Source organism: Tursiops truncatus, chromosome 8 (assembly GCF_011762595.2).
Source record: "Tursiops truncatus isolate mTurTru1 chromosome 8, mTurTru1.mat.Y, whole genome shotgun sequence".
Lineage (NCBI taxonomy): Eukaryota > Metazoa > Chordata > Mammalia > Artiodactyla > Delphinidae > Tursiops > Tursiops truncatus.
The window spans coordinates 82,748,561-82,772,905 of record NC_047041.1 but is presented as its reverse complement, the minus strand read 5'-3'; the positions used below and the strand labels follow the sequence as shown (position 1 = coordinate 82,772,905).

At 37.4% G+C, this 24,345-nt stretch overlaps 1 protein-coding gene and 1 long non-coding RNA gene across 3 annotated transcripts; one reads left to right on the top strand and one right to left on the bottom strand.

Moving 5' to 3' along the window:
• Positions 1–4: 4 nt before the first annotated feature.
• On the bottom strand, positions 5–16,660 carry EIF3M (eukaryotic translation initiation factor 3 subunit M). The gene is made up of 11 exons (XM_004329804.4): positions 16,522–16,660; positions 13,954–14,086; positions 13,006–13,144; positions 12,598–12,721; positions 12,350–12,444; positions 7,094–7,177; positions 5,866–5,965; positions 5,156–5,237; positions 1,495–1,638; positions 653–713; positions 5–198 (listed from the first exon to the last, which is right to left on the bottom strand). The coding sequence occupies exons 1-11, from the start codon at positions 16,561–16,563 to the stop codon at positions 78–80; spliced, it is 1,125 nt and encodes a 374-aa protein (XP_004329852.1). The 5' UTR covers positions 16,564–16,660; the 3' UTR covers positions 5–77.
• LOC141279373 (uncharacterized) lies at positions 16,522–20,053 on the top strand. Of its 2 annotated transcripts, none has more exons than XR_012333498.1 (2): positions 16,522–16,659; positions 18,616–20,053. It is a non-coding gene; the product is annotated as an uncharacterized lncRNA (long non-coding RNA). The 2 variants fall into 2 exon arrangements; XR_012333497.1 differs by lacking the exon at positions 16,522–16,659 and adding an exon at positions 16,831–16,898.
• Positions 20,054–24,345: the final 4,292 nt, after the last annotated feature.

Genomic DNA, 24,345 nt, shown 5'->3' with positions numbered 1-24,345 from the left:
ATAGTCAGATTTCAGGCTATAATGTTTTACTATGATTTAGATTTTCCAAAAAGAACAAAATTATATAGCATAAAAATTCAGGTATCTGAAAGACTCAAAAGGCTGTTTTTCACTTTGTTCAAGTTTTGTTTCCAGGCATTAAGTGTGTCATAGAGTTGTTGCCATTGTTGTTTTCCAAATGTCCGATGTGTGCTGTGACTGGAAAAATTAAAAACAAAGTTATTACTCAACCTTTTATCCTCTGGTATTTTTTTTTTTTTTACAATATTACACACTTCTATCTAGTTAAAAGCAAGGTTAAATATACACAGAAGACATAATGTAGAGTTGTAAGAATGATTAGAAGCTTATTTTTTAAAAAACCTTTATTTGCCATACTGATCCTAAACCATCTATTTTCCTGAACTACATAAACCAGACACGGAAGTCATTAATATTCTAGCCAGTACTGAGCCATTAAATGAAATGTGCTGGAAAATAGGACTCTTTCATTAAATAAGCTAATCACATTCAGTCTGAACTTTAATAAAATTATGATAAATAGCAACTATTTAACTACAGTCAACTGCTAACACCACCTTGGTTCTCTAAACATCTAAGTGAAATAGAATAAATTGTTCTACAAAATGCTGCAAAGTATTAAGTGTCTTACCTGACAACTACTTTTCTCTGGGTTTGATCAATTTTGCAGTAGACCATTTTAGTTCTTACCGCTGAAAAAAAGATGTTTTACATGACATGTTATATGGAATATTCCCAAGGAAAACAGCCTAAGGTATGAAACTGTGACCAAGTAAATCATAATAAAACTTTACAGTTTTCCAACATTATTTTACAAACTGGCTCTTTGAATTTAATGACAAGCCCAGCAATGTAATGCAACCAAAAGGAAGGCCATGAATTTGTCCTCTGGTTGCTGCGCCTATCTATATTAAATATCACATACAGTTTTCATTAAGAATTCTGGCATTCTCTGAAATCACATGGGGGCGGGGGGGGGGGGGAAACGGGGCTAGTTTCTTAAGATATTATAATACATGTTATTAATCTTAAAAGTCCTAATTAACAGTTAAACCACTTTATAATGTAATTATTGAGGAAGAAGGTGCTATTTCTAGGCCAATCATAAAAAATTGGTAATGGTTAATATTTGCAGATCATTTACTATGTGCCAGGCACTGAGCTGAGTGCTTTACCTGCATTAATTCATTTAACCCTCACAACTGGAAGACCTAGTCTCAAACACAGGTCTAATACTAAAATCTAGGCTCTTAACCACTACGATATACTGCCTAAATGTCTTTGTTCTACATGACTTCAAGGAATAGACACACACCAAAAACCACATAGCTCTTTATATTCCACTGAACTTTCACTATGCTACAAATATAATCTTCTAATCTACTAAGCTCAGTTTCAAGATTAAAAATCTTATGTTTCATGGGGTAGGAAGAGAAATTCTAGGAAAAAACGAAAATGTTCCAATTGCCTTACCATCAATAACAAATGCTTCAACATCATCAGCTCCAATCTGAAGTTCTTGTTGCATTGTGTCAAAAGAAATTTCTTTATTTTCCACTGCCATTCCCATAAAAGTAAGTAGTCTCATTTTTGCCATATTCTGTTCATGTAGTAGGCCTGAGTAACACAGTAGTGAAGCCAGATTAGTATCCATACTAATTACAGTCCTGCATGATTACAACTCTTGTGTAAAATTGTGGAAGTCACTGTGTTTGGGTACTTATACAGAGTAATTTTCACAAAGCTTATATTTACAAACCATAAACTAACCCCATAATTAAATTATGAAGCAGTTAAAATTATTTTTCTATAACTACATTTCTTTATTGCTTCAGTGCCACAGGTGATAGATTCAAAGTTAAGAATAAGCTATAAAATGGGATTTTTAGGCCCTAAGTTTTATACATTTTACATTTTTAATATTTATTTATATATTTTAGGAGATAAAGTATACAAAGTACATTTCGTAAGAACATTCTTATTTAATTGAATAAACTTACTTTTACTAATAGCTCTCCATTTAAACACAAGATTCCTTATCTACTTACTATTTGTTCTGTGTCTGAGTTACTGGCAAACATGGAATTTTAAAATATTTTAATATACATTCACTTATGAAAATATTCCATTTCCCTTTAGACCACTTTGGACTTAATACTTAAAAATCAAAACTGCAGAAGTGTATTTAACATTTATAGGTTTGAAATGGTTAGTACTAGATAAAATTAACAGTGATACCTGTTCTTTTTAAGGCAAAAGTAGAAAAACTGTACAAATAATCAAATTTTGCCTTATAATTTCTAATAAAACATTCTGCTACAATTATTCAGATCACAAACAACTGTTAAACCTTAAAGGAACAATGAATTACCTAGTCCCGATCCTTTCACTTTAAAAAAAACAATAAAACTGAGTAAAGAGATTAAGTGATTTACTTTTTAATAACAAGGTGGCAGTACTAGGCCTAGAAAAGAAGTTCATTTATAAAATAAATAACTAGAAATACAAATACCTACAAATCCTGAATATCCAAATCACCTATTCCTAAATAGAAGCTGCATTATAACACAAACATACTTGACTTGATGCTATTTCTTAATTACAAAAACAAGTTTCTAAAGTTAATTTAGAAATACTTAACATGTTCCTTTTCTCTAAACTTGCAACTTCTGTAAACTCAGCAAATGACCAATCACGTACCCTCTAGTAATTAAGAGCCTCAATCAAGTCTGTACTGTTAAAAAAGTTCTAAGCACATTTAAAATTTACAACATTCAGAATATTAGCAGAAGACTAGGGAAGCCCATTAATATAGGACATAATTGTTAATTAGCTGTAATTATGATGCAGGCTTTCTATTTGGCACAGATTCAACAAAAACATGATCACCATAACTCAAATGAATGAGGTACCCAAGTAAGTACTGCTAACCAGGTTTAATGGAAATCTACAAGCATCAAAAAATCAATTAGTGCACATTAACCCTAATTAACAAATGCAAATTAGATGCTGATTAACTTTCCGAAGGAAGAAGGTAGCAACTGGATAACACCAGATTACATGTGGACATGTTAGGGCAATTCAGTTGACACAAGATACTGCTACTGTTGGCCCAAGTTGTCAGTGTTAATAAGTGTTCTGAGATAAACTGATGCCACCTGTGGAACCTAGACATTTGTAACCAGACTTTCAGCTGTAATAAATGTTTAATACATCTAAAAACCAAAAATAAACATTTAGTAAGATGTTTTCCCAGAAACATCTTTCACAAACAAATTTCCAATAAATGGTTGCTAATTTGCACAGATTGCGGGAAACAAAAGGCAAAATAGGGAATCTGATTTCTGGTTTGCACAGAAATTCTATTGTTTTTTCTATCACAGAGAATACTAAAGATTTTTCTCAATATTTGGCAATATAAGAAAATTCCTTAACATTACCAGTTCAATGGACATATTTAGTCCTCTTTTAATGAGATAAAATGATAGAAACTCCTAAAATTTTTAATATATAATTTAAAATACTCTTGAAATTAGATTTGTTTTACTGCTACGCCCTGTGCAGTGACAAGCTTACCGTAAATCAAAAAACTTAGAGGAATGAAGATTGTTTCTAGAATGAATTATGTAAAACCATGATCTAACACGCAGAAACCTACATTTAAAAACATTTCAAACTGATGTTTAAAGTAAAACAGAACCAAACTTAAAGCCTTTAGGACTCTTGTTCTCAAAATCAAACTATTATGCTAGTGAAGTCTGAGTTTAGACTTGTAGGAAGCTGTGCTTTGTTTCATGAAAGTAGAATATTACCTTCAAAGAGGAAGTCACAGTGTTCTGTGTCATATTTCAATTTTAAAGTTATAAAAAAATCTAATTTTATGGAAACATTTATTCATTACTAATATGTCAAAACCTTAATGCAGTAATAAAAAAATGTGCATCATTGAGCAATTTCTGCATTGTCACTGACCCCTGTCTTAAAATGCTGCAATATAGAAAACGTAATTTTAATGCATGCAATAGCTTATGAACCAGTGCTCCTTTGAAACAGTCAATTACACATCAATGGGGGAGTGTCAAAGTGTTAATTACTACTCCTTTTTCTTTGGTGCGTAAATAAAGAGGTTGCTGACATTAACATTCCATCACATAGCTTCATGCCAGGAAACAAATTAACTGGGACAGAATGTGGTTTTCTGGGTCTAGTGCACCTGGCAAAGCATTCAACACAAACACACTTGCATCTACTTTATCTTGGTGTATTTCAAACGCCTTATTATGTTCAGAATAATTCAATCTTCCCAATTCCAATGGCTGCACAAAATTTACAGGTGACAGGAATTAACGATTACCAAATTGAGGACTAATAGTATAATCAAAGTAGATTATAAATGTAGTCTTTATCTACACTTCAACCAACCAGGAAAACTAAATTCAATTTTAATATGGAAAATATAACTAGTCTCTAATGTGTTGATTATTGCCCAGTAGAAAAACAAAGCACCTTAGCTTCAGTTGACTTCACTCTCAAAAAATGGGTAATTTTAGAACAATTTAAACCTGTTCAACTACAGATTTTCTAAGTTTTCCCTTTTTAATTTTAGCATGATAAAAACATGCTCCAGAAGGAAAATACTGAATATATACTATGCAGTTTGCTCAATGAGGATAAGACTCAATTCGGCAACATTTACTGAACTCTGTTGGTCTAGAAAGAAAGCTCCAAGATAAAAATCATAAACCTTAAACTTACTATGCTGTCTTCAACAAACTGTAGTTAGGAAAATTTCTCCTATCACACAAAATCACAACTCCATTTCTAACTCTATCTTCAGCTTCACGTAGATGTGCTTAGCAACACAGTATATATATATACTTCTATAATTTGTTAATGGGTGGGGGGAGAACCAAGTATAAAAGACTATATTAGAGGGAAAAAAGCTATTTGCTACAAATGTGACTATGGCTTTTTAAAAGAAGTACCAAAAATGTAAATCACCGAGCATCTAAGGAATAAGATCTTTTACACCACTGGTTAGGGTAACCTACACATAAGGCCATGATCATATTTGCTGGATCTTTCATTCCTCTCTCTCTCTCTACCCCTCCAAAGAAAAATCCCCACAACTTACCAAGTGAATCAATGAAGTCTTTATTATTCTGATAAAACTTGACATATGATGCCAATTTAGCACTCACAAAAATGGTTAAAAGCTATACAGATAAACACAAAAAGACAAAGATACAATATTCAATATAGAATTAACATTTATACTCAAGATACTTTTAAGATATTGACTCCCAGCAACAAGACTCCACATTTCCTTCAAGCAGAAATTTCAATCTGTTTGATCAAATTACCATCTAAATTTGCTTTCATTAAAACTCATTTAGATGAAAGAATCAGTAAATACAGTGTCCTCCAAACGATCTACCCCAAAAGATGGTGGAAATGACAGTACAAATAGAAATAATCCAAAATGTATTTATAATTGCACTTGAAAAGTACATTCATCTGTTTTTTAAATATCAGATTTATCTTTCTAATTGGGGACAGCTGACACTATATACTAAGAAGAAATCTGTATTCTCTAATTTCATAATGGCCAGGCAAGTGAGATGAAGGAAAGGGAGGAAGAACAGGAGGCATGTGTTTGGTGGCTGGAGAAAAGCTGAATTCTAGTCCTAAATTTCAGTCTGTTCCTGATACAAAAATGAATATAGTTCTTCTCTTTCTAGATTTCTCTAAGAGTCATGTTCATTAATACAAAGAAGTAGAGTTACGGTTCAGTATGTTAGATTTAGGAGAAAATATTTTTAACATTAAAGATAAACTACTTACATCATGAATAAGCTCGCCTTCCAAAAACTTGACTGGTTTTAAAGTAAGAAGATGGTCAAAAAGAAATGCATTTGGGTCTTTCAATGCTCGCACAATACACCTTAATTGGAAAACAAAAACCCAAGCTCAGAGTCTTGAAATTCAGGTACTTTTCACTGCCTTTGCAGACTGCAAAAATATATTCAATCAAGTGAAATATCTATGAGTTCAATATACACTGCATTAAAAAAGCTACAAAACTGGGCTTAAAACAGGCCAATAAATCTATCAGTGATGTCCATTTTAATAAAATTACTCGTAGAGGGACTTCCGTGGTAGTCCAGTGGTTAAGAATCCACCTTCCAATGCAGGGGCTGCGGGTTTGATCCCCGGTCGGGGAACTAAGGTCCCACATGCTATGGGGCAACTAAGCCTGTGCCCTCAACTAGAGAGCCCGTGTGCCGCAAACTAGAGCCCACGTGCCACAACTGGTGAGAAGCCCATGCGCCCCAATGAAAGATCCCACATGTGGCAACAAAGATCCCATGTGCCACAAATAAGACCCGACGCAGCCAAAAATAAAATTAATTTAAAAATAGTTACCATAGACAAAAACAGCTGGAGAGAAAGCACCACCAAAGTAATCAAAGAATAAAACAGCACCAGTATTTTTTTTACTGTTTATGCCAGACACTAAGGTAAGTGCTTTAACATGTATTACTTCATTTCATCCTCACAGCACCCTGAGAGACATATGGTATTATCATGCCCATTTTATCAAAGATGGAATAACCCTATAAAGAAGTGATCATAATTTCCATTTCATAGATTTAAAAAACTGACTCTATTCTTATTGCTACTAAATAGATCTAGGACTGTTTGAAGCAGTCATTCCCATTAGCAATGGGCTAATTTTTACAGAAAGCCACCAGCCTTTCCCCATCTACATACCTTAGTATTAAGGTAAAATCAACCCAAGATTAGGTTCTACTACTCAGGTTGGGAACCCCCACTGCAGCGATACCCCAAACAGCAAACACCATGTGGCTATTTCACATGCATTCTTTGGTTTCTTTCAATACCAAATCTTGAATTTTGGTATCTACATTAGAATCCTCATAACGCACATGGTATCAAATGGCTTTGGATCACTGGTAGATGCAAACATGACTTCAGCTATATGACTGAACGGTGTAGCTCACCTCCACCCTGTTGACAGTCATCACTGGAACACTGTGTTTAACGTTACCTGTGGGCATCAACTCGAGCCTGGGAAGCATTGTCCTCCGTGTAACTTCCTAGCAATTCCACCATGACTTTTGATGCAGCATCACTAAAAAGAAATACAGCTTTAGGAATTTCACAGTATCATTACTGCTATCCATTCATTCAAAAATATTTACTAAGTGCCAGGTACTGTGTTGATGATACATATAATGGTGACCCAGAGACACAGTCCTCCACTATGGAAAAAGTCATGGAACTTTCCTTCTAGGAGGAAAGAGAGACGACTAAGGAAAAATAACAAGTAAGTGCCATAAAGGAAATAAATGGTGATGTAATAGAGTAACAAGAGCAGAGACAGGAAAGAGGAGGCTACTTCATATAGAATGAGCAAGGAAAGTCTCTCTGAGGAAATGACATGTAAGCTGAGATCTAAAGAATGTAAAATAATTGGCCATGAAACGTACTAGAGGTAGAAGGTGGGGGCTGGATGAGCTTCCAGGCAGAGAAGACCAGGTATAAAAGCCCTAGGTGAGGAACTTCGCTGGTGGTACAGTGATTAAGAATCCGCCTGCTAATGCAGGGGACACGGGTTCGAGCCCTGGTCCGGGAAGATCCCATATGCCACAGAGCAACTAAGCCCGTGTGCCACAACTACTGAGCCCGCATGCCACAACTACTGAAGCCTGTGCATGTAGAGCCCGTGCTCCGCAATGAGAATCCACTGCAACAAGAAGCCCATGCTCGCCACAACTAGAGAAAGCCCACGCACAGCAACGAAGACCCAACGCAGCCAAAAAAAAAAAAAAAAAAAAAAAAAAGCCCTAGGTGAGAAAAAGGTTTTGTGTCTGAGAAACTGTAGGGATAGTACAGCTGAAGTTGAGCCAACACCAGATATTTAAATAACTCCACTAATGATATCCTTCCAATTGAATCATCCTTAGAATTATGTAGATGATCAATTTTAACTGCAGCGAAAAGTACAAAATAATTAAATGCATTCTCTCAATCTGAACTCTTTGTAAATGTTTATCTTCACCCTTCATTTCTTCCTTTAAACTGATGAATCTTCAGCCAGTTACAGAAAGCTTAACAGTTCCCCACCACCTTTTTTCGTTTTCTAAAAGCCCTTCTTTCCCCCCACATCTGGATTCAACCTGGGTAAAATCAGTAAGAGCTATACCATTTATTTTAAAAACTTAAATGATATTCTAAAACTCCCCCACAAAACCAGGATTCAATTAAATTATTATCTTGCACCACATGCAAGCATAGGCACAATTTCCAGTTTTAACAACCATAGTATACTTCACTCTAATACATCTTATCAGTTAAAGAAATCTGAATTCACAAAGATCAGATAAAATGGTCCATTTAAAGTGCACAATATCCGACATATAATGAGGACTCAGAAGATATTACACAATTTGCACTCATCAACCATCAATATAAACAAAATCATGAAGGGGGCACCCATAAACGTAAGCATTCTTACTAAGAGGGCAAGGCAACTCTCAGAATTCTATTTAGAAGCAGAAACAAACAACCAACAAAAAGCCAAACAACAACAACAAAACGACCATTTTCTGTGTACTAGACAAAAACCAAATCTTAAAATTTAAATCAGCAGCATGACAGAAATTTGAATGAGCATCCTTCCCTAGTTCCTTAAGTGTAGGTAGCATTCATCAACTCAGGGCCCATCACTACCAACAGGTTGGGAATACAATGGTTGACAGACAAGGTTCCTAGCCTTCACTGAGCCTAAAACCTCATAAACCTTTTAACCAAGCGTGTGAAGCGCCACGATAAAAGTACAGGGTGCTGTAAATATGGCAGGAGCATTTCAGGCAGAGAAAAGGAGTTGAGTGTAGTTCTAGACCAAACATAGGCAAACTTTCCATGAAGCACCAGACAATAATTATCTTAGGCTTTGCAGGCTATCTGGTTTCTGCCGCAACTCAAGTCTAGGCAAAAGCAGCCACAGATTATACATAAATGATAAGTATGGGTGCATTCCAATAAAATTTTATGGACACTGAAATTTGCATTTCATATAATGGTCACAATTCAAAAAATATCCTCCTTCTTTTGATTTTTTTTGTCAACCACTTAAAAATGTAAATACCATTCTTAGCTTGTAGGCCATATAAAAACAGGTACCAGCCTCTGGTCCAGACTGGGAAAGAGCATGGGTGCTTTTGCAGCTGACACAGGTTCACTATGTCTAGGGTATGATATACCAAGAGGAAGGGTATAGGGTCGTGTGTATGTGAGAAAGAGGGAGAGAGGGGGAGAGAAATGGAGGGAGGGAATATCTATACAAAGAAAACAAAGTTTCTGTGGTTTGTCACTGCACCATACAAAAATGGCAAGAGGATTATTATCACATTCACCAAGCCCATGCTACTGCAATAAACAGGAGCCCATGTCAGAAAGGACTTATATGCCAAACTAAGAATTCTGTACTGTATGCTAAAGAAAATGTAAACCTACAGAACGATAGGCTGAAAGTTTTGTTTCACAAAACCGCTGAAGAGAGAATAAACAGAAGACCACTTCAACATGTCTTGCTTAGGAAAACAGAAACTAATTTAGAGGGAGAAAACGATAAATTCATTTTGGTCACATTGAGTTTGAGGCAATTATGGGCCACATCTAAGTAGAACCAGGTAGAAAGCAGTTGGACATAAGGGTCTGAAGCTCAGAAGAGAAGCCCGGGTTGAATGCCTCTGGGAAGGGCATACACTCTAGCTCCATAAACCACTTCATACTGCCTTAAGTCACTGCTTCTTACATCCACTGCTTTTGCAACATGTTCATTTTTCAGAAATATTCATTTAGCACTTATATACTAAGTACCTACTTGTGTCAGACACTGTTCTAATAATGAACAAAAAGTTCCTGCCCTTGGGAAACTTACATTCTAGAGGGGACTGACACATAATAAACATGAAAATATAGCATGTCAGTTAGTAATAAGTGTAGTGGGGCCGATAATAAAATAGGGATGAGGGGAAAAAAGCAATGTGAGGGTAAGGGAATACTGTTATTTTTACAGATAGCTAGAGAAGGCCTTTCTGATGAGGTATAAATTGAGCAGATTCGAAGAAGGGAGGGAGCCACAAATGAGGTGTGAATGAAGCAAAGAATCTAGACAGGTGCCCCAAAAGCCAACTGAAGGAAGTGTTTCAAGAAGGAAAGAGTGATCACCTGTGACAAATGCTGCAGACACTTCCTAATATGTTAACATTAGGGTATGTCTAGGAGAGCACAAGATGGGTAATGATGTCTTATCTCAATTTCTCTGAGAATTAGCTTTGTAATTCTTTGTAATTACCTTAGTTATTTCCTTTTTACACAGAAAAGACTGAGGATCTACTAAACAGCAATTAGAGAAATCATCCAATGAGCAGTCATCAACTCTGATAAGCACTAGACATTCAAAGGGAAACAGTAACACTCATCATTTTAAATTACTGTACCAGAAAAAAGACTAACTTTTTATTTTATTTATTTATTTATTTTGCGGTACGCGGGCCTCTCACTGTTCTGGCTTCTCCCGCTGCGGAGCACAGGCTCCGGACGTGCAGGCTCAGCGGCCATGGCTCACGGGCCCAGCCGCTCCGCGGCATGTGGGATCTTCCCGGACCGGGGCACGAACCCGTGTCCCCTGCATCGGCAGGTGGACTCTCAACCACTGCGCCACCAGGGAAGCGCAGACTAACTTTTTAAAGATGAGCTTGAAAAAATGAAAAGGATGATAGGAATAAAATATCCAATATTTACTGAGTGCTTTCTCAATAAGGAAACCACTATTTTAAGAACTTCATGTGTACATTAGCTTATTTAATCTTTTCAACAACCTTATGAGGTAAGTACTACTATTATATCCACTCTGAAGTTGGAAACTGAGGTACAGAGATTTATTTAGTGTCATATACAAGTAAGAAAGCCAAGGTTTGAAATCCCAGTAGTTTTATTCCACAGCCTGCACATTTATAGCATATGTTAAAATATGGACTCTTTCTCTAATAGCTTTTATGCCCTCCCCATTTGAGACTGTCCAATATAAGACTACCTACTCTTAACAGTTACTGGCAACTGGCTAGAATGCTGCCACAAGTGTGCTAGCATGTAACAGACAGTAGCCACTGATACAAAATGAAATAGGCTATTAATGCAAGATTCCCTATTTAACTTCTTTTATAATAAAACGCTGCAACTTTCACAACAAAAATATAATTTCCTCCTGTATTGTTAAATGTAAATGATCTGCAAAAACTTTACATTACTTTAACATAACAGAAACATTAATCTTATTGATCGTCTCTAATATATTAAACACCCGAGCACTGAAAGCAACTATAAAAATTGTGCAGTAAAACTAAACCGAAGGGCTTCCCTGGTGGTGCAGTGGTTGAGAGTCCGCCTGCCGATGCAGGGGACGCGGGTTCGTGCCCCGGTCCGGGAAGATCCCACATGCCGCGGAGCGGCTGGGCCTGTGAGCCATGGCCGCTGAGCCTGCACATCTGGAGCCTGCGCTCCACAACGGGAGAGGCCACAACAGTGAGAGGCCCACGTACCGCAAAAAGTAATAATAATAAAGAAAAACTAAACTGAAGACTGATTACTCTTCCTAAAAGTTTTTAACCACTATGTGAAAAGAGAAATTAAAAAGCCAGGTCAAAATGGCAGGATTATCCTTCAACCCTAATTCTAAAAACTGGGCCAAATATATCATTTGGTAGCATCCATAAACTGGATGAAGAATAAATATTTTGGGCATGAAGTTTGCTGGGCTGAAGACAAGCATTAGAAACTCAAGACCTTGCAAAAGCACAATTAAGTACCATTTAGTACAGTCTATTGCAAAATTTCATCTCAGGGGCACTGTTATATATATTAAGAGACTCTGACTATGACTATGACTGATAGACTCTCACCACCATTAAACAAAAGTGATAGCACTACCCTATACTAAGACATCAAAGCACCATTAAATAACTTAGTCTAATATTACACACAGCTTTGGGATTAACAGTTGTACCATTTTTAGAACAAAAGCAAGTTTTGCTTTTTAAAAAGTTTAAAGATGGGAAAGACTATTTTAAACTTTGCAGCTATCTTTAATTTAGTAGGTGAAATTTACAGAAAGAAATTTATACCAACTCCTTAGAGAACGAAGTAGAGCAAAATCACTTATCCTACCTGTCCTTAAAAAAGTCTCAACTGCTTACATTGCCATTATGTTTTAAGTCAGTACATTAATTCTGAATACCTTTTCTTACAATCCACAAGTGCCTCATAAAGTAGCCTTAAAAGGGTGTGTTTTTTCTCAGTGGTGAGGTTCCAGTCAGAAATCCATTTTCTAACCTACAACGAGATTGACAAAAAGGAGAAAATTTAGTGACACAGTGAACATATTTTCACAATTTAAAAGATAACATTTAGAAGACATATTTGCTTATTTGAGCTCTAAAACTATACTTCTTATAAGCAGAACAAGTATTTCACATGGTAACTCACTTGATCCAGCTCAGTTGGAATATACTGGATGGCCCCACAAGATGCTGCCACTTTAATGAGGCTGCAATATACTGTATATCTTACAGGAGTATTCTTATCCATCCCATGGAAAAGGTTGCTTAGCCTGGTTAACAAACAAATAATAAAACAATGATGGAGATCAGTAACTACGGTAACTAAATTGAGATTATATGTTCTGACAACAAACTTGAAAGGGATACTATTAAGAATGTCACATTACAAGGAGGGAAATGGTGCACAGGAGAGTTAAGTGACTTGTCCAAAGACACACCACCAATAAAAGTCACAGGTGACAGTCAAGTTCTAGAATTCTTGCTTTTAACCATTAAATGACAGTAACATGAAGAGCCCCTTGAAAAACTGGGCCTCTTCCAGTTCTTAACTTACAACTGCAGTCTCAGAGATGGGCGTTCACCTTCCCGAAATTTGACCAGTTTCTCACACAGGCTTTCAATCAGAGCTTCTTGCTTATCTGCTTCCAGGATCAACAGGAGGGATACCACACTGTTCATCACACTTTCAACATCTACACATGTATGGATGACACAACAGTGATATTATAGTATTTAATGTATCTTGTTAAACATGTATTTCCAGTGTTTTAATACACCAAAGACCATTAAACATAAAACACTTAAAAGGTACTCTGGCTACTGTAAAGCAGTTCTAAAGAACACTTTTCCTTCAATGGTGTGCATTATACTAAAAAACACGGTGCACATGAATTCAAACTAAACTAGCTCTGTTGTATAGTTATCATTCAGAAAGCAACTCACACATTTTATTGAAGGATGAAGTTACTACCCAAGATTTGGTTTTCAACCAGTAAAACAGAAGACTGATTTACATGTCTATGTAGTATACAGTTTCAATTTTACTAGCAAGATACTAATTGTACACCAAGTTTAATCTCAAACCTTAACCAGAGATTTTAGGACTCCCAATTTTCAAAATTTCCCATTTTATCTCAATAAATAGGGAATCAGCCAAATAATTAAATCACCTTTTAGATTACCTGAAATTGTATTCCATCTCATATTAATCTAAACCTTATGAAAAGAAAAGATTCATTTTTTCCTTCAGTTCATTCTGAAATTACCAGTATTTACCGTGTGCAATAACACTCAAAAAACATGTAAAAAAGATGTTTTATCAAAATAGGCTTATTTCATGAGTAAAACAGATGAGAATAAACTGAAAGTGTGTGCAAAGATTAAAAACAACAGTGCTTAAAAGTTCTAAGGTCTAAAACAAAACAAATATAATTCACATGAAAGTTTTAAAAGTAGGTCCTCTATGATTAGTAAATAATATTACAAAAAATTAAAGACAAACCTTTATCATCTTCCTTCAGACATACATCACAGGCTTCAATAATTTGAGCTAAATCTACATGAAGTCCACCTTCTGAGTTCTCTTCTGAAATTTCAGCTCCTTTAGATTTCAAATAAGCTCGAAGCTCAGCAGCCTGTTGAATCAAATAGGGTTGCTATATATATCTATAAAACGAACTATGAATCACAAATCACAAGATTTCAAACCATTCTGACGTATTTCTAAAAAAATAAAATGTAAACACAGCACTTAATGATAACTTTAAATTATGTTAAAGTGCCTCTCCCCCAGCTCATCCACCATCACAGCCCCACAGGTTTTCGTCAACAAGTGGCTACACAGACCCACTATAACCCACACTGATCACTGTCAAATTTCCCTCATATCACCTATATATCCTGCTGGACTTCCAGTATACAGCAAAAACCTTTCTACTATAACACAAAGCTTTTTTCGGGAGGAGGAGTGGAGGAAGGGAATAACTGATCTGATTTCTTTTAAAGAAGTTTTATTGCTCTCAGGTCTACATAACACAATACTTTAAAAAGTTACAGACATTACCCTGGCAAGAAAGTAATCGTTCGTTAATTAAATGTTTGAGGACCTATCTAAGATAAGTGCTGTGGGAGACACAAAGATAAAAAGGTGATGCCTTTGAATGTCACCTTGAATAAAACGTTTCTATCAAATAGCATCTACGATGTAATTACTCTTTTAAAATGCATACCTGGATCAGAAAGCACTTTTGGATCTATAAAAACATAACTATAGTACTACATCCAGATATTTAAATATTTTCTACTCTAATGCATATATAATATTTAACAACTTATTCTTCTGAGGACTTGGTATTTATGGCAACCACACATGAATGCAAACAGTGTTTAAGACAATAAAATGAAGAACTGAAATGGAGATGTAGGGATACCATTAGTAAATATGTAGGCATCACATTTCTAAACCCACAAATATGTCTGGCTACCTAAGTGTATTAAAGCTGTTGCTCTGATGGTGCTATCATTTCAGATAACACAGTAACTTCACATGAATTGGTATCATAAACAAGATTTCATAAAACAAACCTCACCATATCAGAGTGCACAAAAACGTCACTGCATATTTCTCTATGAAGGAAACATGGTATGGTTCCCCCCTACCCCACAAAGGCATCTGTTCAGTTTCTGCTTTGTACCCACAAAGCAAACTATTCAATCAACAGTTTATTGTTTTCATCTGTCATCCCTACTGGCCACAGGTGGTTATGGAGTGGTAAAAGCAAAGAAAAGGAAACAAGGACTCTAAACGCCACTTAACTCTAATCAGAGAATATGATCAAAGTTTAACTCCCAAAGCAGTCACCTATTTACTGTGAAACAAGAACATTAGCATAACCTAACTAGAAATGACACTTTAAAACTAATATAATCAATGACAAAAACTTCCTGCATCTACAAACCCTCTTCTATGTTAGAAAAAAAAAAAACCACTTTTTTTCAGTCACCTAATAGCCAATTGCTGATAACGTGATTCCATTCTTACTCAGATAGGCCTTTTTTTCCTTCCACATCTTCTTTTCTAATTATGCTCAACTCATTGCCTAGCCTTTTTTCCCCCCATTTTTCTTTCCCCTTCTTCCTTTGCTCTTCAGGACTGAAGGTCTGCATTTCTACCAAGGGCGGGGGGGGAATCACATCTGCAATTCTAAAAGTTATCTTACACTAGTATTGATATTTTCTCTTCTATCGAAACCAGAATTTCCATGTTAGTGGAGTAGCAGAAAAATACAAAATGACAACCCTTAACGACTTCACAGAATAGTTTTCAGTTCTGCAAAATTAGAGAAAATCATTTCTAGTTTAACTCCCACCAACTAAAGTTTAACTTTTGTTATGGGGAAAATGAGAAGCATGAGCCATGCAAACCAAAGAGCAAACCCCAAACAGAAAATTTAAAAATATTAAGATTGTTCACCAAATGTATGCCTCAAAGTATGAGGATGGAATTGACGTTATGCGTTCAGGTTACAGAACTCTCACTCTTGCTCAAGTAAGAATGTAAAATAGGGCCTACGTATAAAATAGGCGTCATCTGTGCCCTTGTGGTCACAATAATAATATAGCCATTTTGATCTTTAGTACCAAATTATTTTTCCCTGAACCGCTTACGCCGTCTAAAGATTCGCCACCTCCCACTCCGGATGTGGTTGCATTTGGAGGACGGAAGCAGATACCCTCCGCAATGAGTCAAAAAGTACCGTGTCGACAGACAGCAGTGACTCCAGGCTGGAAGAGTCCCGACGCCGACCAGGAAGTCGGCCGTCAGGCCCCGGGCCCAGCACTGGGAGTGCTGGCTGCCGGGCAACCCCAGGCCTCCAGGAACGCGCGCCCCTGCCTCGCGGCCTCCGCACTCCGAGGTGTGGAGGACTGAACCGCGGCTCTCGGCTCCGGGGCGGGCTCCGCGGAGCGGCGTCCCGCTCGCCCGGCCCTGGCTCGGCCCCGACTCGGCCCTTCACACTTCTGAGCCTCCCTTACACCCCACCCTGGAGGCATCCGCCTTCCGGGAGCATACCTGATCTTCCTCGCTGATGTCGATGAACGCCGGGACGCTCATGGCGAAGGCTGGAGCACTTAGAACACTCGGCCCTCAAACCACGCCGACCGGAAAAAGGAGCTGGGCCGCGCGCCGGCGCCTCACAACCGCTTCCGGGTCAGCCTGCGCGGGTCTTGCGGGGCGGGGTCACCAGGACGGGCGAAGCCACGGAGACCAATCGCAGCGCGCGCTCTGTGGGGCGGGGCCGGGAGGGGGCGGGGGCGGGGGCGGGGGCGGGGGCGGGGGCGGGGGCGGGGGCGGGGGCGGGGGCGGGGGCGGGGTCGGGGGCGGGGGCGGGGGCGGAACGAGCCCTACGGGCTAACTTCCTGCGTGGGCTCTCGTCTCTTCTAACTCCGGTAGGTGGGGTGTGGTCTGTGTTCCGTATTATCGCCCCGCTTGCGCCTCACGGGGACCACCTACCCTTTTGAAATTTGGGTGCGATTTTTTTTCGAGTTATAATTTAGCCCACATTTCAGCCTTTATTGAGGGACTAGCTAGCAAGCAGGCAGTGCTCTCTACCCCGGGAACAGCAGTAGTTTTCAAAATAAGCTCCCCCACGTGCAGCTTACATTCCATTGGGGGCACACAGAACACAAACAGTACAAAGTAATTAGAAACGCAGCCCTGAATAGTGTAGTGTTTTACAGCACAGACTCCAGAATCGAATTTCTTGGGGTGGAATCCCTGCTGCACCATTTGATGGATGTGTGATTTGGGGCAGTTGCTTAACCGCTGCTTTCCAGCTTCTTCTGGAAAAATTAGATCAAGTGCTTAACTCATAGTGTTGTTCTGAGGATTAAGTAAATTAATATATAAAGCAATTAAAACACGGTGAGCTCTAGATGTATTAGCTGTTATTCAGTAGTTATGTTAATTAGCACCAGTAAAACAACAGAGAAAGGGGTGGTGTGTGTATGAGTGTGCGTGCATGCCATTTTAGATAGAGTAAGCAAAGAAAATGGCTCACATGTCATTGAGAAGTGAAGGAAATGAGGAAAGTACCAATGGAGAAATCTGCAGGAGAGCTTTTCATGCAGAAGACAGCAAGGAAAGGACTCGAGGCAGGTGCAAGGAAGCCTGTAGGCTGCATTTGAGGAGGAGAGGAATAGATGAGATAGCCATGGCCAGATCATTGTCTTGTAGGCTATAATAAAAAATTTGGTTTTGACTTTAACAAGCCTCTAACAGGTTTTGAGCAGAGGAGTGAGGAGGTCAAACAACTTTTTTTGTAAAGGATCACTCTGGCAGGTGTGTTGCAAAATGATATAAGTTGAGCAAGGGCCCAAGTAGGGAAACTGGTTAGAAAGCTATTACAGAGACAGAGCAAGAGAAGATGGTGGAGTGGTGGTGAGAAATTGATTGAATTCTCGATGGTAAAACTGATAAGATTTACTGACAGATCAGGTAAGGGGTGTGAGAGAAAGAGGAACTCAAGGGGATTCCAAAGTTTGGCCTGAATTCAAGCCAACGCCTTCTAACATTCTGGGGCAGACTGTCTACTTGCAGTAATTGCAAGCTTGCTTCTTATTTGAAAAAGCAAGAAAAACAACATGGAGGCCTTGATACGCACCCAAGATGGGTATTGTTTAGAAAATTAGGGAAAATTAAGTTTAAAAAGAAATGGGAAACTCAATAGTAAGAAGGAGAACAACCCAGTTTTAATGCAAATCAAAAACATGGTAAGATACCACTACACACTTACCACAAAAACTAATTTAAAGAAAACAATACCAAGTCCTAATAAGGATGTGGAGCAACTGGAACTCTGATAAATTGCTGGTAGGAATGCAAAATGGTAATAGTAATCAAGATAGTGTGATATTGACATCAAGGTAGACAATGAGATCAAAGGAAGAGAAAAGAGAGCTCAGAAATAGACTTACACGTGGTCAATTGATTTTTGCCTAAGATACAAAGGCAGTTTAATCTTTTAAACAAATGGTGCTGGAACAATTGTATATTCATATTTGAGAAAAATGAAACTGAATCCATACTTTTACCATATGGAAAAATGAACTTAAAATGAATCTTAGACCTAAATATAAAATCTAAAACTGTTAATTAAACTTTTAGGAGAAAACACGGAAGAAAATTTTTGTGACCTTGGGTTTGTGACCAACGGTTTTTTAGATACATCTCTGAAGGACATGATCCATGAATGAAAAGAAATTGGCAAATCGGACTTCATCAAAATTAAGAACTTCTGCTCTCTGAAAGACACTTAAGAGAATGAAAAGACAAGCCACAGACTAGGAGAAAACATTGGCAAATTACACATCTGGTATGGACTTGTATCCAGAATATATAAAGCACTTTCAAAACTCAATAAGAAGGGAATTCCCTGGTGGCCTAGTGGTTAGGATTCCAGTCTTTCACTACAGTGGCCCTGGGTTCAATCCCTGGTCCCCTGGTTGGGGAACTGAGATCCTGCAAGCCGCACAGCCCAGCCAAAAAAAGAAAAACAACCCACAGGTGAATGGATAAACAAATTGTTATATATTCACATAATGGAATACTGCTGTGCAATAAAAAAGGATGAACTATTGATACATGTAACAATATGGATGAATCAAAATAATTTGTTGTGTGAAAGAAGCCAGACATACTGTATGATTCCACTTATATAAATCTCTAGAAGATACAAACTAATCTTAAGTGGCAACACTATAGATTGTCATTGCCTGGATGAGGGGGACTAATATTCATTTAAAAATAATATCTCAGATCTAATTGGTTTTTAAATGAGTCAAAAAATTTTAGCTCTATTTTGTTAAAATAAGTGTTCTGTGGACTTTTGTTTTCCTTTTTAAAGGAGACAAATCTCCCTTAACTTAGACAAGTGGTATAAGAAATATTGTCCATTCTTCTATATATAGCATGTTCCATATGTTCCGAATGTTTCAGATAAAAAAGTTTGGAGCCAATTGAAGAAATCTGGAGCCAGTTGAAATTTGAGCTGGTCAATTTTAACTTGATCCTATGCCCAAAATAAAATACAGGTCAACTGGTGTGTTAAAGGCAATAAAATAAGAGTTGTTGTTTATACTGTCACAATAGCAACCTGTTATTATTGTATCATATTCTTAGTTTCTTAAAAATATATCTAGGCACTTTCAAAAAATGAATTAGTACCAAGATGTTGAACAGGTCCTCTATCTTATGAAAGAATATTCTCTAGCTGATTTTTTTAACCTGAAAAATACAGCTAAATATTTATAGTTTTTCTTTACTGTTTATTTTATCTGCTTTCCCTCTAGTAATATCTCCTTGTTCTTTCTGATGAAAAATTCTGGAAAACCTGGATTTAGCTCTATTTTTAATTGTCTTATGTGAAAGGACCATATTAATATATTCGCCTGAAATTTTATCATTGGACAAAAACTACATTGTTTTGCAAGAAGAATGCATTGCATGATATTGATATCCAAAATTTGTCTTCAAGTATATATCAAGTATCTCAAAACTATAGAATTATTCATCTGATAAATAAAAGTATATTTTTCTACTAAAATAGTACATGTAGTTGATTACCTAAATAGTAATGCTATATTTTAAAGGGTAACCCGTTCGAAATGGGCATTATTTATAATACTTAATCATCGTCCTTTTACTGAATCAATATCCTGGGAGCTTTGAGAAGGCAGGAATGTGTTCATTATTTCATTCCTTTGCTTATGGAAGTGGCTGATACGAAGAAGGAGTAATAAATATTTGTTATATTAGTGAATTATATCATAAAAGTTAACTAAATTGACATATATTTGATATGTCAGATATAAAGCAATGATATCCGATCATTGCTTTAAATTTTGAATGAAAAATAGGTGACTACAACATTCTAGAAAGACATGGAAAAGAGTGGGGGAAAAAAGTGTGGCACAGACTGCTGCCACTTGTCAGCCTGCTATCCATCCTCTTATTCCTTAGTAGCAAGTCCTCCCTATAGTGTAGATGAATCCTTCCATGCAACTAAATGAATGAACCCTTCCATGCAATGAACCCTTCCATGCAACTAAATTTATCAGCCTTATTATGGCTGGGGTAGCCAATGAGATGTAAATGGAAATATTGGGAGGAGCTTCTGGGAAAGCTCTATAAAAGCAGCAGACCCAGCCTCTTTTGTCCTTTTCTCTTTCTCTTTCTTGCTGCCTAAGAACACATGTACTTGATGGTGGGAGTTGCAGTAACCAAACTAAAACCAAGATGTGGCCTTAAAGGTAGAAGCCAAGATAATGGAAAGGAAAGATAGAAGAGCCTATGTCCCTGATGACATCAGGAAGATGCAGTAACAGGCCATGACTGCCTGCCTCTTGACTTGTTTTACATAAGAAAAAAATAAACCTCCATCTCATTTAATCTACCATTATATAGGATTTCTCTCATATACAACTGAATCTAATCCTGATTGACACAGAGAGAAAAGTTTGAAATCTAAAGTCATAATTTTGTAAATAAAAAGTTTATGTAAATGTAAGTCAACAACTTTTTGTACTGTGTGTTTATGGTGGGAATCTTGGAATTTCTCTTAGTGCTGTTGTGGTATAACACTGAATTTACAAAGCAACCATCATCTTAGGGTCTCAGAGATTATAACTAATAATTAAATTTTATACTAGTGATACAACATGATTATAGTGACTTTACAGGTGAAACAACTAATGTTTAAGCCAGTTAATTGGTGGCTTACTGAAATATATTGCACCTGAGCTGTAGATTCAGCACTGGAACTAATACAGTGCTTTAAATCTCAAACACTTTGACCATTAGAAAACATTAATCTTCCCAATTAACTTCCCCAAATTCATAAGGTTAACTTCTGCACATGACATAGCCGATTATTGAAACATTCATAAATCTGTTGAATCCAAAGAAGACACATTCATCATTTATGTTTTTAAAATGATTTCAGAAAGACATGTCTATACCAGAGGGAAAATCTTACTGCGCTAGTCAAGAGGCGTACCAACTGCAAACCATGTGAATGCAATAGTAGGTTTATGAGCTAATTTTTACATTTTTGGAAAAAACATGATTTTTAGCTCCTATATGAGCTGCACTAACCACAATCCTGTGAGGTATTATTAGTTTTACAATTTTATTGAAAGATGAAGCAACAGAGGCTCAGAGGAGTTAGGCAGCTTTGCCAGCCTGAGACACAGAGCATCAGTCAGCATGGATTCCTATCCAGGTCTGTGTCACTTGAAAGCTGCTGCTCTTGTCTCCTTTTTTGTTGCTTGGTAATGATTTCATTTTGAAAAATAGAATATAAGAAGTCTTTACCTGATGTGGAATATGTGCTTTCAAAATAAACTTTTTATTGAAGTGTAACATGTTCAGAAAAATGCACCAATCCTGTGTATACTTTGATGCATTATCACAGTGAACATATACATGTAACTATCATCCAGGTCAGAAGAAGAGCACTCATTAGCCATTGGGGAAATGCAAATCGAAACCAAAACGAGATACCCTTTCACACCCACTAGAATGGCTACGATATAAAAGATAGACAATAACAAGTGTTGATGAGGATGTGGAGAATCTGGAACGCTCATAGAGTGATGATGGGAATGTAAAGTGGTACAGCCACTTTGGAACTTTGGAAAACAGTCTGCAGTTTCTTAAAAGGCTAAACATAGAGTTATCATATGATGCAGAATTTCCACTCCTAGGCATATATACAAGAGAATTGGAAATATATGTCCATGCAAAAACATACAAAGTGTTCATAGCAGCATTATTCATAATAGCCCAAAACATTCACATTAGTCAAATGTCCATCAATTGATGAATGGATAAACAAAACGTGGTATATTTATACAATGGAATATTATTTGGCAATAAAAAGGAATGGAGGACTGATACATGCTACAACATGAAAGAATCTTGAAAATATTATGCTAAGTGAAAGAGGCCAGAAGGAACACATATTGTATGATTCTATTGGTGGTGTGTGTATGTGCTGGGAGGGGAAGGGGTTGAAGGGGAAGAAGGGGGAACGATAACTAAAGGGTAAGAGGTTTCTTTAGGGAGTGATGAAAATGTTCCCAAGTTGATTGTGATGCTGGTTGCACAACTCTGTGACTATACTAAGAACAAATGAACTGTAGATTTTAAATGGGTGAAGTGTATGGTATGTGAATTATACCAACAGAGCTGTTTTTGAAAAGAAATAAATAATATACAGGAGAGGCAGATGGGGGAAGAAGTAGTGTCTTCATTGTTGATAGAGATAGATCATATGATGTGGCTTTTGACCTGTTAATTAAATATGCTGGGTAAACCTCAACTCCAGAATGTGGAAGATTTATCCACCTAGCCTCCTGGATAGGAAGGCCTCTGATATGTAAGACTTACACAGCGGAGGAGGATAGAACTCATGCTGTCTGTGGCCAAGAGGAGAAAAGGCAGTGATGGACTGGTTCCCAACTACACTAGGCCAGTAGGGAAAGAAACCTCCAGTTTCCAGCGCAAGGCTGCACTCCAAGGGGTGGGGGGGGGGTGCAAAATGGTGGACCTGAAATGCTCCTAGTTATTCTTCCCACAGGTACTGGTCAGAGAAATCACTCAACTGCCCATTGGGCAGAGGGAGGTAAAGGTATGGAGAAACCACAAGTGTCAAAATGGACACTCTGTAGAGCTCTCTTCACTTGGAAGGAAACGTCAGAAATAGGGAGGCACTATTTTCCCCCAATTCTGAACAGCTTTTCTACCCTTTTGATTAACTTTTCGATTCAGACCCTCATCATTTCTTGTCTGGACTGTTGAAGTTGTCTCCTATATGTTCTCTTACCTTCACTTTCACTATCTGGCCATGAATTCTCTGAGATTGTACTCAGAATCTGCAGCACAGATACAGCTTAAAGGTATGTTTATTTGTCCTATATAGCACTTAACTTTTAAAAAAATTAATTGCTGTGGCAGACGTTGCTGGTAACGTATCCAATACATGTTTTCTCTTTTTACTTTACTAGCAGAACCCGTCTTTTGTTCAGTATGGCATCATGCCTACCTAAAGAATTGTGTTTCCCAGCCTCTTTTGCAGCTGGGGGTGAGGATGTGATATCTTTGGGCTGATAAAATGACAGGAAAGTTGCTACATGGGCTTTTTCAAAAGTTCTTTGAATGGAAGCATACTTAACTTCTGCCTTTCCCCTTCTTGCTATCTTGGTTGTAGACGTGAAGCTGGAGGTGGGGCAGCCACTGTGCAACCACAAGGTAGCAAGCTGAGGATGAATTTCACTTGCTAAAGGGCTGGAGTAGAAAGCTAGAAGGAACCTGGGTCTTGGTTCACTATGGAACCACCCTTTCAGCCCTGGGGAATTCGAGATTTCTAGCTTTGTGGGGAAAATTCACACCTTATTTGTCTAAGCCACTATACGTCAGTGTTATTTTGTTACTTGGAGCCAGTTTAACCAAGCAGATTTGGTACCAGAAGTAGAGTGCTTCCAACAAGAGAACCTAAAGTATGGTATTGACTTATGGAAAGAAGTAAGGATTTGACAATGAGGACCCAGATTTTTCAGGCTTAGAAACAGCATGAACCTTGTTAAATGATGTCAAAACATTCTCCATGGAAAACTGTCTTCTTTTATTTCTTGGGACATAAACCATGATATTTTATGTTGTTGTTGGGGGAAAGAGTAGATATAATCCATGTTGACATATTCTGGTTACTCCTTGCCACTTTCAGCAAAGTCTCAAAAGATGGGGTGGATGGGCCCAGATGTGTGTCAGATGTGCACGTTACAGGAAAGTAACCCTGAGCTTAGGGAGCCCAAATAGTTTATAATGGACTGTAAG

Excerpts from the sequence above, each read along its gene's own strand:
- EIF3M (XM_004329804.4), bottom strand. The coding sequence starts at position 16,563 with ATGAGCGTCCCGGCGTTCATCGACATCAGCGAGGAAGATCAG. Across the intron at positions 5,238-5,865 it reads AAGGCGAGCTTATTCATGAT|CTTTTAACCATTTTTGTGAG; the intron begins GTAAGTAGTTTA and ends TTATCTGTATAG. Across the intron at positions 199-652 it reads CAGAGAAAAGTAGTTGTCAG|TCACAGCACACATCGGACAT; the intron begins GTAAGACACTTA and ends TAATTTTTCCAG.